The sequence below is a fragment of the Mesoplodon bidens genome, assembly GCF_964165515.1.
Source record: "Mesoplodon bidens genome assembly, chromosome: 3".
Classification (NCBI taxonomy): Eukaryota; Metazoa; Chordata; class Mammalia; order Artiodactyla; family Ziphiidae; genus Mesoplodon; species Mesoplodon bidens.
Window position 1 is genome coordinate 15,878,460 of NC_138178.1, and position 15,055 is coordinate 15,893,514.

A 15,055-nucleotide genomic window follows, 5' to 3' on the forward strand; every position below is an offset into this window, starting at 1 on the left:
CTTCTCTGTTGTGCTGTGGAAATGACCTGAGCATTTTATCCTTTGGTCTGTGTTTACCTGGCACCAGAAGGACTAACTGAAAGAATAAAATGTTGGAAATGTAATTATTTTTTCTGCACATATTTATCTTTCTTTATTCATCCTTTCATTTTTCTTACCGTAGAAATTGTTGAACTGCTTTTATTTTCCTCAGCTAACACTGTTGGCCAACAAGCAGTTTGAGCAACCTGTATCCACAGCTTTAAATTATTGAAAGAACTACATGGAAAGAGTGCAAAATGACAGAAATATTTTTGAATAGTCCCCCCAAAAGAAGGGTGCAAGTTATATACCGCAAATGTCTTTTGGAACAAAGTGACATTTCATGTTGAAATAGCTCATATAAATCTCTCAGTTTATTGTGAAAATATTAGTAAAACACAGCTGGCATTTACTAGCTAGAGTAACCCAAGCTTAACAGTTTACAACTACAGAATGGCCAATGGAAATTCCAATAATTGGTACCTGACACAGGGTAGAGGCATTGAGTGATTTTGTAAGAACAGGACTTCCAAGCTTGGCCACTGCAGGTGATCGATGTGCCCCCAAATAAATAAACGATCCTGCAAAACAAACGTAAAGCCATATGGATACAAATTCTACTATTGGACATTTAGTCGTTCTTTGCGCTAACATGCACACATTCAACTGTCAATCAGATAAAGGAAATTACATTTTTACTTCTTTACCATTAAGCTCTGTAGATAACCAAAAAGTGCTTTCATATGGATAACATTAAATCTAAAATAAAACCCAACTGATGAAAAACAAGCTCTTGATCTAAATCCTCTCAACAAATATGTTTATTGGCTTAACTCACGTCATAGTTAGAAATCAAATTAAATGAAGCTTCTAAGTTTACAATTAGATATTCAACATACTCTTACAAAATTCCCATAAGACATTTGCTTGTAAGTTTCTTCATGATGTACTGAAGGGTACAAGCCTATAGAATGAGTTTGGTTTCTCCTGGGGCTTACATGTTTGACACTGCTGTCTGTGCTAGTGGGGATGAAAGCTTAATTAAAGATCTAATCTAGTGTTAACAAAATAACTGCTTCTAGATTTTAACTACAGTGGATGTCCTCATGGCAAAGGTACAGGGGGGATAACATCTCTTAGCAGCTCGAAGGATCACACATTCTGAACGGCTGTCAGGGGTAGCTTCATTGAATACTGAAAATTTACAAGGAAGGTTATGCTAAACAATGTCAAGTCCTGATCCTGCCCTTTGATAATCATAGAGTGATGGGCAACTTGGAAAGCCAACTATTTTGATGAAAAAAACACATTCAGAAGGTGATTTTCTTAGACACGGATCAATGCTGACTGCACAGAGTGAAAAGGATTTCAGAATTAAAACATATTACTTTACAGATACCACCACATGCTTAACCAAACAACCAAGGTTGCAAGTCAGCAGTGTGGTCTCTGAGTGGGAAAAGTAGAACCCAGTTTATATGGGTGTTAAATCTCAAAGCCAATTGGGAAGGATAAAGATCACTGTTCCCCAAATCCAAACTAAGAGTAATAGAAACAGTATATATGAGCTCATTAAATTCTCTATTTCACCTATAAAAGAGTAGAGTAAGAAAAGATGATTTTGAAAAATTAATCCAGCTTAAAAATCCTTTACTTGAGGTTCAAGTAAAACTCAACTGAATATTGTCAAAAGATTAATTAAAATTCTAAAAATTAACATACATTCAAAGATCTTACTCCCCTGGTCATTTAAAACAATATGGATGATTTCAAACAAGTAGTTAATGAAGGATGAAACATATAAACACTAAAACTCCAAAATCTAAAGAAGCAAATGATTTGAACAAATTGATTATGTCACAAAAGTAACTGGAAAAGTGATAGGAAAAAAATCTAACAGAACATATGGCCCTACAGCTGAATTTTATTTAATTTTATTTAATTTTTAAAGAATAAATACTTGCACATGATTTGCATGTATCTCAGGTCTTAGAAAAATATGGAGAGCTCCCTGACTCATTTTATGATGCCAGATATCTCTAATGTTAAGAATGATGAAAACAGAATAAAAATAGAGCAATATCACTCATGATCATACATACAAAATTAAAATTAAAATGTTTCAATTGCATCTGAAATTCTTATCAAAAAATAATATATCCTGACAAGTGAGCTTTCCAAGAATAGAGGTTTGATTTGATTTAACAGACCTATCAACAGTCAATTAGATCAACAAATTAAAGAGTAAAATCATAGATTCATATCAACAAATATTGAAAAGACTGTGAAAAAGTCAGCCATTCCAAATAACCTCAATAAAATATTTTTAAAAAACAATAAAGATTAATGACCAACCTCAAAATAAATAACATTTTCAATGGTAAACAACAAAACTATTTTAATTAAAATGAGAAACTACCTAGAGAATTGTGTCACCATTAGTAATTAGAGGAAATATGAGATAATATTAATTATCTTGGACTAGGATCATCTTATAAATCTAGAGTAAATGTGGAAGTCAAGAGAATAAAATTTCTAGTAAACACAATAGAAAAGTAGAGATAGAGTTCCACATGTATTGCCAATAATATAATTGTAAAAATAGAAACCCCAACAGATTCTATCTTTTAATAAAGACAAGTATTAATAAGAGAATTTAGTAAGGTAAATAGAAACAGAGAAATACATTTAAATCATTTTTATTTATTTTAGCAGTAAGACACGGGATATAGAATGGTAAGAAATATTCTACTCACAGTTAACAACAATAATACAAAATACTTAGGAATAAATTTAACAAGAATGGGACAGGACTTATGTGAAGAACATTATAAAACTCCATGGAAAACTATAACTCTTCTGATTAAATGAAAAGAGATAACATGTTATTAGATGGAAAGATGATATTATGAAAATATTATATTAGTAAAAACTGATGTGGAAGCTAAATGCAATCCTGAGAGAATTTTAACCAAATATTTGAAAAACAGATAATATTGACTTAAAGTTTATATATGCAGGTTAGGCCTAAAGATACTGAACTCTGACCCCAGACCCATGTACTTCTAGGAATACATCTCTGGATTTATTTTCTTGCAAGACTGCTCCACAGAATACACTGACTTAAGAGACCTGTGGAATTACAATATGCCAAAGAAACTGTTCCTGTTAATCTGAACTGTTCATTGTAAATCTCTTGTACATCCATATACCCCACAGGGGCTAGCTAACCAGCACAGTATAAAAATAAAGAATGGAGGGGTGTTTTTGGCTGTGTTGGGTCTTCATTGCTGCGCACGGGCTTTCTTTAGTTGTGGCGGGCAGGGGCTGCTCTTCGTTGCAGTGTGCAGCCTTCTTGTTGCAATGGCTTCTCTTGTAGCAGAGCATGGGCTCTGGGAGCACAGGCTTCAGTACCTGTCACATGGGCTCTAGAGCACAGGCTCAGTGGTCATGGCTTGGTTGCTCCATTGCATGTGGGATCTTCCTGGACCAGGGATTGAACCCATGTCCCCTGCATTGGCAGGTGGATTCTTGTTCACTGCACTACCAGGTGCATAGTGTGCAGGAACCAAGATAGTGCAGTAGAAGGACATGCTCTCACTCCTTCTTGTGAGAACACGTGAATCACAACTAGTTGCTAGACAATCATCGACAGGAAGACACTGGAACTCTCCAAAAAGATACCCCACATCCAAAGACAAAGGAGAAACCACAATGAGATGGTAAGAGGGGTGCAATCACAGTAAAATCAAATCCCATAACTGGTGGGTGGGTGACTCATAGACTGGAGAACACTTATACCACAGAAGTCCACCCACTGGAGTGAAGGTTCTGAGCCCCATGTCAGGCTTCCCAACCTGGGGGTCCAAGAACGGGAGGAGGAATTCCTAGAGAATCAGACTTTGAAGCGTAGTGGGATTTGATTGCAGGACTTCGACAGGACTGGGGAAAACAGATACTCCACTCTTGGAGGGCACACACAAAGCAGTGTGTCCATCGGGACCCAGGGGAAGGAGCAGTGACCCCAGGGGAGACTGAACCAGACATACCTGCTAGGGTTGGAGGGTCTTCTGCAGAGGCAGTGGGTGGCTGTGGCTCACCATGGGGACAAGGACACTGGCAACAGAAGTTCTGGGAAGTACTCCTTGGCGTGAGCCCTCCCAGAGTCTCTCATTAGCCCCATCAAAGAGCCCAGATAGGTTCCAGTGTTGGGTTGCCTCAGGCCAAACAACCAACAGGGAGGGAACCCAGGCCCACCCTTCAGCAGTCAAGTGGATTAAAGAGTTATGGAGCTCTGCCCATCAGAGCAACAGTCAGCTCTACCCACCACCAGTCCCTCCCATCAGGAAACTTACACAAGCCACTTCGATAGCTTCATCCACCAGAGGGCAGACAGCAGAAGCAAGAACTACAATCCTGCAGCCTGTGGAACAAAAACCACATTCAAGAAAGACAGACAAGATAAAAATGCAGAGGGCTATATACCAGATGAAGGAACAAGATAAAACCCCAGAAATATAACTAAATGAAGTGGAGATAGGCAACCTTCCAGAAAAAGAATTCAGAATAATGATAGTGAATATGATCCAGGACCTCGGAAAAACAATGGATGCAAACATCGAGAAGATGCAAGAAATGTTTAACAGAGACCTAGAAGAATTAAACAACAAACAGAGATGAACAATAACTGAAATGAAAACTAAACTAGAAGGAATGAATAGCAGAATAACTGAAGCAGAAGAACAGATAAGTGACCTGGAAGACAGAATGGTGGAATTCACTGCTGTGGAACAGAATAAAGAAAAAAGAATGAAAATAAATGAAGACAGCCTAAGAGACCTCTGGGACAACATTAAACGCAACAACATTCACATTATAGGGGTCCCAGAAGGAGAAGAGAGAGAGAAAGGACCAGAGAAAATATTTGAAGAGATTATAGTCGAAAACTTCCCTAACATGGAAAAGGAAATAGTCACCCAAGTCCAGGAAGCGCAGCAAGTCCCATACAGGATAAACCCAAGGAGAAACACACCGAGAAATACAGTAATCAAATTGGCAAAAATTAAAGACAAAGAAAAATTATTGAAAGCAGCAAGGGAAAAATGACACATAACATAGAAGGGAACTCCCATAAGGTTAACAGCTGATTTCACAGCAGAAAATCTACAAGCCAGAAGGGAGTGGCATGATTGACTTAAAGTGATGAAAGGGAAGAACCTAAAACCAAGATTACTCTCCCTGGCAAGGATCTCATTCAGATATGATGGAGAAATCAAAAGTTTTACAAACAAGCGAAAGCTAAGAGAATTCAGGACCACCAAACCAGCTCTACAACAAATGCTTAAGGAACTTCTCTAAGTGGGAAACACAAGGGAAGAAAAGGACCTACAAAAACAAACCCCCCAAAATTAAGAAAATGGTCACAGGAACATATATATCTATAATTACCTTAAACGTGAATGGATTAAATGCTCCAACCAAAAGACACAAGCTTGCTGAATGGATACAAAAACAAGACTCATATATATGCTGTCTACAAGAGACACACTTCAGACCTAGGGACACATACTGACTGAAAGCGAGGGGATGGAAAAAGATATTCCATGCAAATAGAAATCAAAAGAAAGCTGGAGTAGCAATACATATATCAGATAAAATAGACTTTAAAATAGAGAATGTTACAAGAGACAAGGCAGGACACTGCATAATGATCAAGGGATCAATCCAAGAAGAAGATATAACAATTATAAATATATATGCACCCAACACAGGAGCACCCCAATACATAAGGCAACTGCTAAGAGCTATAAAAGAGGAAATCAACAGTAACACAATAATAGTGGGGGGACTTTAAAACCTCACTTACACCAATGGACAGATCATCCAAAATGAAAATAAATAAGGAAACAAAAGCTTTAAATGACACAATACACCAGATAGATGTAATTGATAATTATAGGACATTCCATCCAAAAACAGCTTTCTTTTCAAGTGCACATAGAACATTCTCCATGATAGATCACATCTTGGGTGACAAATCAAGCCTCAGTAAATTTAAGAAAACTGAAATCATATCAAGCATCTTTTCTGACCACAACACTATGAGATTAGAAATGAATTACAGGGAAAAAAACATAAAAAGCACAAACATATGGAGGCTACACAATACGTTACTAAATAACCAAGAGAACAGTGAAGGAATCAAAGAGGAAATCAAAAAATACCTAGAGACAAATGACAATGAAAACACAATGATCCAAAACCTATGGGATGCAACAAAAGCAGTTCTAAGAGGGAAGTTTATAGCTATACAAGCCTACCTCAAGAAACAAGAAAAATCTCAAATAAACAATCTAACCTTACACTTAAAGGAACTAGAGAAAGAAGAACAAACAAAACCCAAAGTTAGCAGAAGGAAAGAAATCATCAAGATCAGAGCAGAAATAAATGAAATAGAAACAAAGAAAATAATAGCAGAGATCAATAAAACTAAAAGCGGGTTCTTTGAGAAGATAAACAAAATTGATAAACCATTAGCCAGACTCATCAACAAAAAGAGGGAGAGGACTGAAATCAATAAAATTAGAAATGAAAAAGGAGAAATTACAACAGACACCTCAGAAATACAAAGCATCCTAAGAGACTACCACAAGCAACTCTATGCCAATAAAATGGACAACCTGGAAGAAATGGGCAAATTCTTAGAAAGGTATGACCTTCCAAGACTGAACCAGGAAGAAACAGAAAATATGAACAGACCAATAACAAGAAATGAAAATGAAACTGTGATTAAAAATCTTCCAACAAACAAAAGTCCAGGACCAGATGGCTTCACAGGTGAATTCTATTTAGAGAAGAGCTGACACCCATCCTTCTCAAACTCTTCCAAAAAGTTGCAGAGGAATGAATACTCTTAAACTCATTCTATGAGGCCACCATTACCCTGATACCAAAACCAGAAAAAGACACTACAAAAAAAGAAAATTACAGACCAATATCACTGATGAATATAGATACAAAAATCCTCAACAAAATACTAGCAAACAGAATCCAACAACACATTAAAAGGATCATACATCATGATGAAGTGGGATTTATCCCAGGGATGCAAGGATTCTTCAATATATGCAAATCAATCAATGTGATACACCGTATTAACAACTTGAAGAACAAAAACCAAATGATCATCTCAATAGATGCAGAAAAAGCTTTTGACAAAATTCAACATCCATTTATGATAAAAACTCTCCAGAAAATGGGCATAGAGGGAAACTACCTCAACATAATAAAGGCCATATATGACCCACAGCAAACATTATTCTCAATGGTGAAAAACTGAAAGCATTTCCTCTAAGATCAGGAACAAGACAAGGATGTCCACTCTCAGCACCATTATTCAACATAGTTTTGGAAGTCCTAGCCATGGCAAGCAGAGAAGAAAAAGAAATAAAAGGAATACAAATTGGAAAAGAAGAAGTTAAACTGCCACTGTTTGCAGATGACATGATACCATACATAGAGAATCCTAAAAATGCCACCAGAAAACTACTAGAGCTAATCAATGAATTTGGTAAAGTTGCAGGATACAAAATTAATGCACAGAAATCTCTTGCATTCCTATACACTAATGATGAAAAATCTGAAAGAGAAATTATGGAAACACTCGCATTTACCACTGCAGCAAAAAGCATAAAATACCTAGGAATAAACCTACCTAGGGAGACAAAAGACGTGTTTGCAGAAAAGTATAAGACACTGATGAAAGAAATTAAAGATGATACCAGCAGATGGAGAGATATACCATGCTCTTGGATTGGAAGAGTCAATATTGTGAAAATGACTATACTACCCAAAACAATCTACAGATTCAATGCAACCCCTATCAAATTACCAATGGCATTTTTTATGGAACTAGAACAAAAAACCTTAAAATTTGTATGGAGACACAAAAGACCCCGAATAGCCAAAGCAATCTTGAGGGAAAAAAACGGAGCAGGAGGAATCAGACTCCCTGACTTCAGACTATACTATAAAGCTACAGTAATCAAGACAATATGGTACTTGCACAAAAAGAGAAACACAGATCAATGGAACAAGATAGAAAGCCCAGAGATAAACCCACACACCTATGGTCAACTAATCTATGACAAAGGAAGCAAAGATATACAATGGAGAAAAGACAGTCTCTTCAATAAGTGGTGCTGGGAAAACTAGACAGCTACATGTAAAAAAATGAAATTAGAACACTCCCTAACACCATACACAAAAATAAACTAAAAATGGATTCGAGACCTAAGTGTAAGACCAGACACTAGAAAACTCTTAGAGGAAAATAGGAAGAACACTCTTTGACATAAATCACAGCAAGATCCCTTTTGACCCACCTCCTAGATTAATGGAAATAAAAACTAAAATAAACAAATGGGACCTAATGAAACTTCAAAGCTTTTGCACAGCAAAGAAAACCATAAACAAGATGAAAAGACAATCCTCAGAATGGGAGAAAATATTTGCAAACAAATCAACCGACAAAGGATTAATCTCCAAAATATATAAACAGCTCATGCAGCTCAATATTAAAGAAACAAACAACCCAATCCAAAAATGGGCAGAAGACCTAAATAGACCTTTCTCCAAAGAAGACATACAGATGGCCAAGAAGCACATGAAAAGCTGGTCAACATCACTAATTATTAGAGAAATGCAAATCAAAACTACAGTAAGGTATCACCTCACACCAGTTAGAATGGGCATCATCAGATAATCTACAAACAACAAATGCTGGAGAGGGTGTGGAGAAAAGGGAACCCTCCTGCACTGTTGGTGGGAATGTAAATTGATTCAGCCACTATGGAGAACAGTATGGAGGTTCCTTAAAAAACTAAAAACAGAATTACCATATGATCCAGCAATCCCACTACTGGTCATATACCCAGAGAAAACCATAATTCAAAAAGACACATGCACCTCAATGTTCATTTCAGCACTATTTACAAAAGTCAGGTCATGGAAGCCACCTAAATGCCCACTGACAGATGAATGGATAAAGAAGATGTGGTACCTATATAATGGAATATTACTCAGCCATAAAAAGGAATGAAATTGAGTCATTTGTTGAGACGTGGATGGATCTAGAGACTGTCATACGGAGTGAAGTAAGTCAGAAAGAGAAAAACAAATATTGTATATTAACGCATGTATGTGGAACCTAGAAAAATGGTTCAGATGAACCAGTTTGCAGGGCAGAATTTGAGACACAGATGTAGAGAACAAACGTTTTGACACCAAGGGAGGAAAGCCACGGGGGGTGGCAATGGTGGTGTGGTGAATTGGGCAATTGGGATTGACATGTATACATTGATGTGTATAAAATTAATGACTAATAAGAACCTGCTGTAAAAAAAATAAATTAAATAAAGTTGAAAAATTAAAAAAAAAAAGAATGTAGGTGTCAGTCTCCCCACGTTAAGCTTTTCAGGCCAACCTCAACCTCACCTTTTGCAAAGGATGCACCCCCTTAATACAATTGCCCAGAAGGGACTCCTTACATGCTGTGAGAACATTTATAATGACTTTATTATGAATTTAGGTAAAAATATCACAAATATTACCATTAAGAAGGAAGAAAGAAATCATAAATAAAACCAATGAAAGGAGGTTTGGATCAGGAATGCAAGAATGGTTTAATATTTGAAAAATCATTCATTTTATTAGAAACAAGAAAGATAGTATCACGATCATATGATTATCACAACGTATGCTGAAAAAAGCATGTGAAAAGTTTTAACATGCATACATATATGTGTGTATATATATATGTATATATAAACTTAACACACTATGAATAGAAGGAAACATCTTTTTTTTTCTTTTAACATCTTTATTGGAGTATAATTGCTTTACCATGGTGTCTTAGTTTCTGCTGTTTAACAAAGTGAATCAGCTATACATACACATATATGCCCATATCTCCTCCCTCTTGCGTCTCCCTCCCAGCCTCCCTATCCCACCCCTCTAGGTGGACACAAAGCCACTGAGCTGATCTCCTTGTGCTATGCTTGGAAACATCTTTATCTGAAACAAAACAAATTTTAGGAACTATATCATTCAAGGCTAAATTACTGACAGCTTTTCCCCTAAATAGGAACAAGACAAGTACAGCAGCTATCACAAGCTCTGTTTAACATTTTTCCAGAAGTCCTATCTAGGGCGATAAAACCAAAAAGAAAATAGAAGGCTTAAGATTTAGAAAGAAGGAAGTAAAATTGTCATTATTTGAAGACAAAGTAATTATGAACCCAGAAAATTTGAAACATTTATAAATTCTTAACTATAATAAAAAAAATTAACAAGGTCATTGAATACAAGGTCAGTATTTAAAAATATAATTGCACTTATATATACAGCAACCAAAAAAATAAGTTTTTAAAATGTGACACAGTAGCTGCAAAAATATTAAAAACCTAAGAAAATATTAGCAAAATATTTTTTAAATCTATGCACTGAAAGCTTCAAATATTTAGCGAAATTAAAGATCTAAATAAATTGAAAAGTTAGAAACATTTGAAAAATCATTTTTCAGTGAAAGACAAATCAAGGTTACACACGAAAAATCATTTTATACCCATAAGTTTTTTAAAAATTAAGAGAACATAATGTCTATTGATGGTAGGCAAATAGAAAAAAGCACTCCTTTTTGCTGTTGGAATTTTAAGTATTAAAATTTGAGGGGAAAGTACGTATCTTTTGGCAAAAATATAGGAGTCTCACTTTTAGTCCTTTACTGCATAGAATAAAAGCTCCCCATATAAGAAAATGCATACAAGTACGGATTTTGCAGCATTGTCATAATATTGTCACTCAATAAGACTATGGCTAGATATATTATGGCATATCCAGACCAAAGAAATAAAGCAAAAAAAACCCAAAAAGAATTAGGCTTTTTCTGTTTCCAGGCAAGGTTGAGTATCAGGGACCAGATTTAGTCTTCTGTCTCACAGTAGCAAAGAAATCAAAACAATATATACTAAATAATAGTTTTCAAATGTAGGGCGGTGGGAATGTAGAACCACAGAATAATGATCTCTGAGAGGGGAAACAAATGAACTAAGCCATACAATTGCCCCAGCTTACTGCCTAAACTGCGTTTCCAGCTGCCATTCAGGGAGGGGAAGCCAGGAGGAGTGTGGTGGTCTCCTCAAGTTGCAAAGATGGCACCTCAGGGAGACACAAGTGGCTATAGTTCATAAAGCAGAGTTCCAGGAGGGGAGAGCTGCAAAGAGAGAGAGCTCCAGAGATGTCCAGAGAGTTCTGCCCAAATTTCCACCTGAGTACTGACCAGGGCATGGATATAAGGAAACTACCTGAGGCTGGAGGAAAACCTTCTAAAAGGGGCAGCTGAAACATTGCCCCAAGGTCACAAAGGGCCAGAAATAGTAGGGTCTTTTCACTAACCAGAGTGGAAACGTTCATTATACATAGGAGTTGGAAAGAGTGCTCAAGTTAAATGAAAACTTATATCCAGACAAAACCTGTAGGCAAATTTTATAGAATATTCATAATCACCAAAATTTAGAAACTACCCAAATATGCTTCCATCTGTGTACACCCAACTCTAGTAATATGATATATACTCAATAACTGGTTTGGGAAAGGAAAAAAATTATATGAGCTTGGAGGAAATGTACTATTAATACATATAGTTCTAATAATTAATAGTCTCCTTCCTATCATAAACTTTAAATTTAATCCAATATGTCACAGAATCTTAAGGGAAAAGTAAGACTCATTGGCACAAAAGCAAAAATTAAGATCTCACTCCACTGCTAAATAATAAGCTACATTTATAGTTTTAGATAACAGATGGATAGCCAAAGTCTCCCTCCGATCCCCTAACATCCTCCCCAACTAATCCCAATCTCCAGTGGCTAAAGACACAGTCAACACTGTTAGTTTTCACATACTTCTTTGGAAATCTCAAAGGAGAAACAAATATAATAATGTCCAGTGGGGTTATACAAGCTTAAAGTGGATCTACAGTACAGTTGCCTTATTATAAAGTTAATATGATACTAATGTACCTTTGTAATGTTATCCAAACAAAACAAAAACAGAACAAAACCCTTGCGTTTTCCTTGGAGCTTCACAAACCCTTATTGGAATGCCATATGTAGTTATGGTTGCTCTATTTTAAGGGGATATGTAAAAATTAAAAGTATAATTTTTAAAAAGTATATATGAGGAAGAAGTAAGACTGTTTATTACAAAGAAGCCATAAGAGTGATTACATTGCATTCAAGTATTTGTAGATTTATTTTAAAGAGAGTGCTAACTCTGTTCTCTTTAGAAAAAGGATTAAACTATTTTTCTTTCTGTTTTATGAAATTTGGATTGCTCTAAAAAGAAGACAACCCTACTGTACATGATTCATGACAACTAGAGAAAATTACCAGAAGACTTTTCCCCTCTTCATGCCTTCAATCCAACCTTTTAAAACGTGTAACAAAAAGTTTTGTTATTAAAACAATGCTCCTTTCAGGAAGCTCAATTAAGCACAAATTATTAAGTTGATCAGGACAATTTAAAGCAAGACAAACCAGAGTTCCATTTATAAAGTCTATAGATAGAAGTGAAAATGCATAGTATCATCATTCACAACAGGAAAAAAAGACAACAATTTTGGGGGGGAAGAAAAAAAATAGAGGAAAATGTCCTACCATGATTTGTGTTTGTTGTGTTCTCAGCATCAGGAAGATGGTGGTCTACACTCGTCAACCTTTTCACGAGTTCCCAGTGTGAATCTTCTTCCGTGAGAAATGGCTCCCAGCCACAGAAACCAGACTCAAAGCCACACCTGAGATGATTTGCTGTTATGCACGAAAAGAAAACTCGTAAGGAGAAATGAAGGGGGGAGAAAGCAGGGAAACATTGACTCTATGTTAGCCAATCAACTTAGGCAGTCAGAACTGTCACTCCACTTCGTAAAGAATGTTTCCTGATCATCAGAGTAGTTTTACTTTTTCCAACCTCACAAAGTGTTCCATGTGCTGTGTGAGGCATTACCCCCCTATACTCTTCTGTCTCCAAGTCTGGCACATTCCACCCTGGATGGCCATCTCCACTGCATTTAATGACACAGGGTGAAACTCTACAGCTTTTCAGAGAGTAACCAATTCACCTGCCAAGATGAAAAAGATTCACCTGCCGAGATGGTTAAAAAAAATTTAAAAGGATGGTATTTAAATTAACTCTAGACACCTGAAGAGCTTGAGGTCAGCACCTTAGAATTCATTCTATTACGCTAGTTTAACAGCTTCTCAAAAAAAAAAAATCCCTAGCCACTTTGCATTGCAGGTAAATTAGACATTTTGAACTTTGCTTTGTTTCCCCTTCTTAATACACAAGTAAAAAGTTGAAAAATACTTAAGTTCCTACATTTATCACAAAGCACGATTTCTAGAGAAAGTCAGGATTTGGGGTAAGCTCCCTAAGCACGTTTCCTAGCTTTTTGCACCAAATTAGTGAGGAAAAAACAAAAGTTTCAGCGGACTGGGCCATACACCAGAAGTTCTAACAACTTGATTTGTGCTTTCAAGAAATTAGCTTTTATGTGTTTAAATTTTCTTTTCCTGAAATAAGAATCATAGTATCAGCCTATCTTAGTTTGCAGGATAAATTAATACAATTAATTTAAAACGTATTTCCAGGTATTCCTCTTTATGCAGACACATTTTCATAACAGATGGGAGGACAAAATAATTCTTGGTCAGAAAACACCTAAAGTTTTGACAAGCTCCCGAACATCACAATTCTATTACCTTTAATAAAAGTAATAATAGATGTGTTCCCACTGAGCTCAAGTATGTGTCAAGTATTTTACATATATTACCATTTGTTTTCACAAATACCCTACACAGCAAGCATAATTATCCCCGAAAGATTTTCTTTTTGAAACTTTAGCACTAAGCAACTCACCTATGGTAAATTTTAGTAAATGGAATATCCAGGCTTTGAGTTGCTTGACATCAAAGCTTATACTTTGAAGCCCCCCTGCACCTGGGACTCTGTCTCAAAATTTAAAAGACAGCTTCACTGTATGCTTGCTCTTAACCATTATTTTCAGTTTTAAATAATGTGAGCAATTTTATCAGCATACTGAATAAGCCCACTATATCTTAATAATCAAAGGATTTTCAAATTTCTATAAAAATGGATGCCTTGTTTCATGACCAGATATTTCATCACTAACGTGTCAACAATTAAAACACTGAAGTGCACTTTGAAAGTGACAGGGTCACTTAAATTTTCTCTACATCTAAATTAAACGTATAGATCTTAGAGCTATGCTTGTTTTGACAGTCATATAATGGATATATAATGAAAGATATTTTTCTTTACAAGCAAATATTATTTTCCCCTTAAATATATTTCCCAAAAAATAAAAACAAGCAAATTAACTATCATATAATAATGAAAAAATGTTGCACATCACCTAATGGTGAATCAACATGACAAGGAGATGCTGTTCACCCACATAGTACTTAGCTGGAAATCTATTGCTTCTGGATGTTTTTTTTTTTTTTCACAGCTCTGGCTACAGAGTTGATAAGATACTGTTATTGATAAAAAGTTAATGCTCCAAGGAGAGCCTCTTCTGTTCTGTGACAGCCTTAAGAACCTATGACCTAGCTGTGACTGTCCCCCTGGGCATCCAGAAAATCCTCTGATCTAATTCTTTGGTCCTCTGTGAACTTTGCCACCTGCTAAGCCACCTCCCAGCTCTTCTAAGTCAGTTGGTAGAATGTAGAAATAGACAAGATTTGAAATGTATACTTGACCTCTGAAATGTGCTTACAAGTTGCAAATTCTTGGTCGTGAACTTGGTCAAGGAATCCTTCCACCTCCCCCGCCACGGGTACCCTCAATTCCTAAATGCACACATCCTTGGAATAGAAAATCTTCCATCTGGGTTGGCCCAGGATTGTCCCAGTTTACACCTGTTGTCCAAGGATAATAATAGCTCTCCTCTTTCCTC

At 36.1% G+C, this 15,055-nt stretch overlaps 1 protein-coding gene across 1 annotated transcript in view; it reads right to left on the reverse strand.

The window, feature by feature from the left end:
- Positions 1 to 15,055, reverse strand: part of MALRD1 (MAM and LDL receptor class A domain containing 1) — a gene marked incomplete at both ends in the record, with an annotated part of 607,751 nt that overhangs the window by 506,264 nt on the left and 86,432 nt on the right. Inside the window, 2 exons of the mRNA XM_081226990.1 lie at positions 505 to 602; positions 12,738 to 12,887. Of these exons, the coding sequence (XP_081083116.1) occupies positions 505 to 602; positions 12,738 to 12,887 (248 nt within the window). The remainder of the gene's footprint in view (positions 1 to 504; positions 603 to 12,737; positions 12,888 to 15,055) is intronic.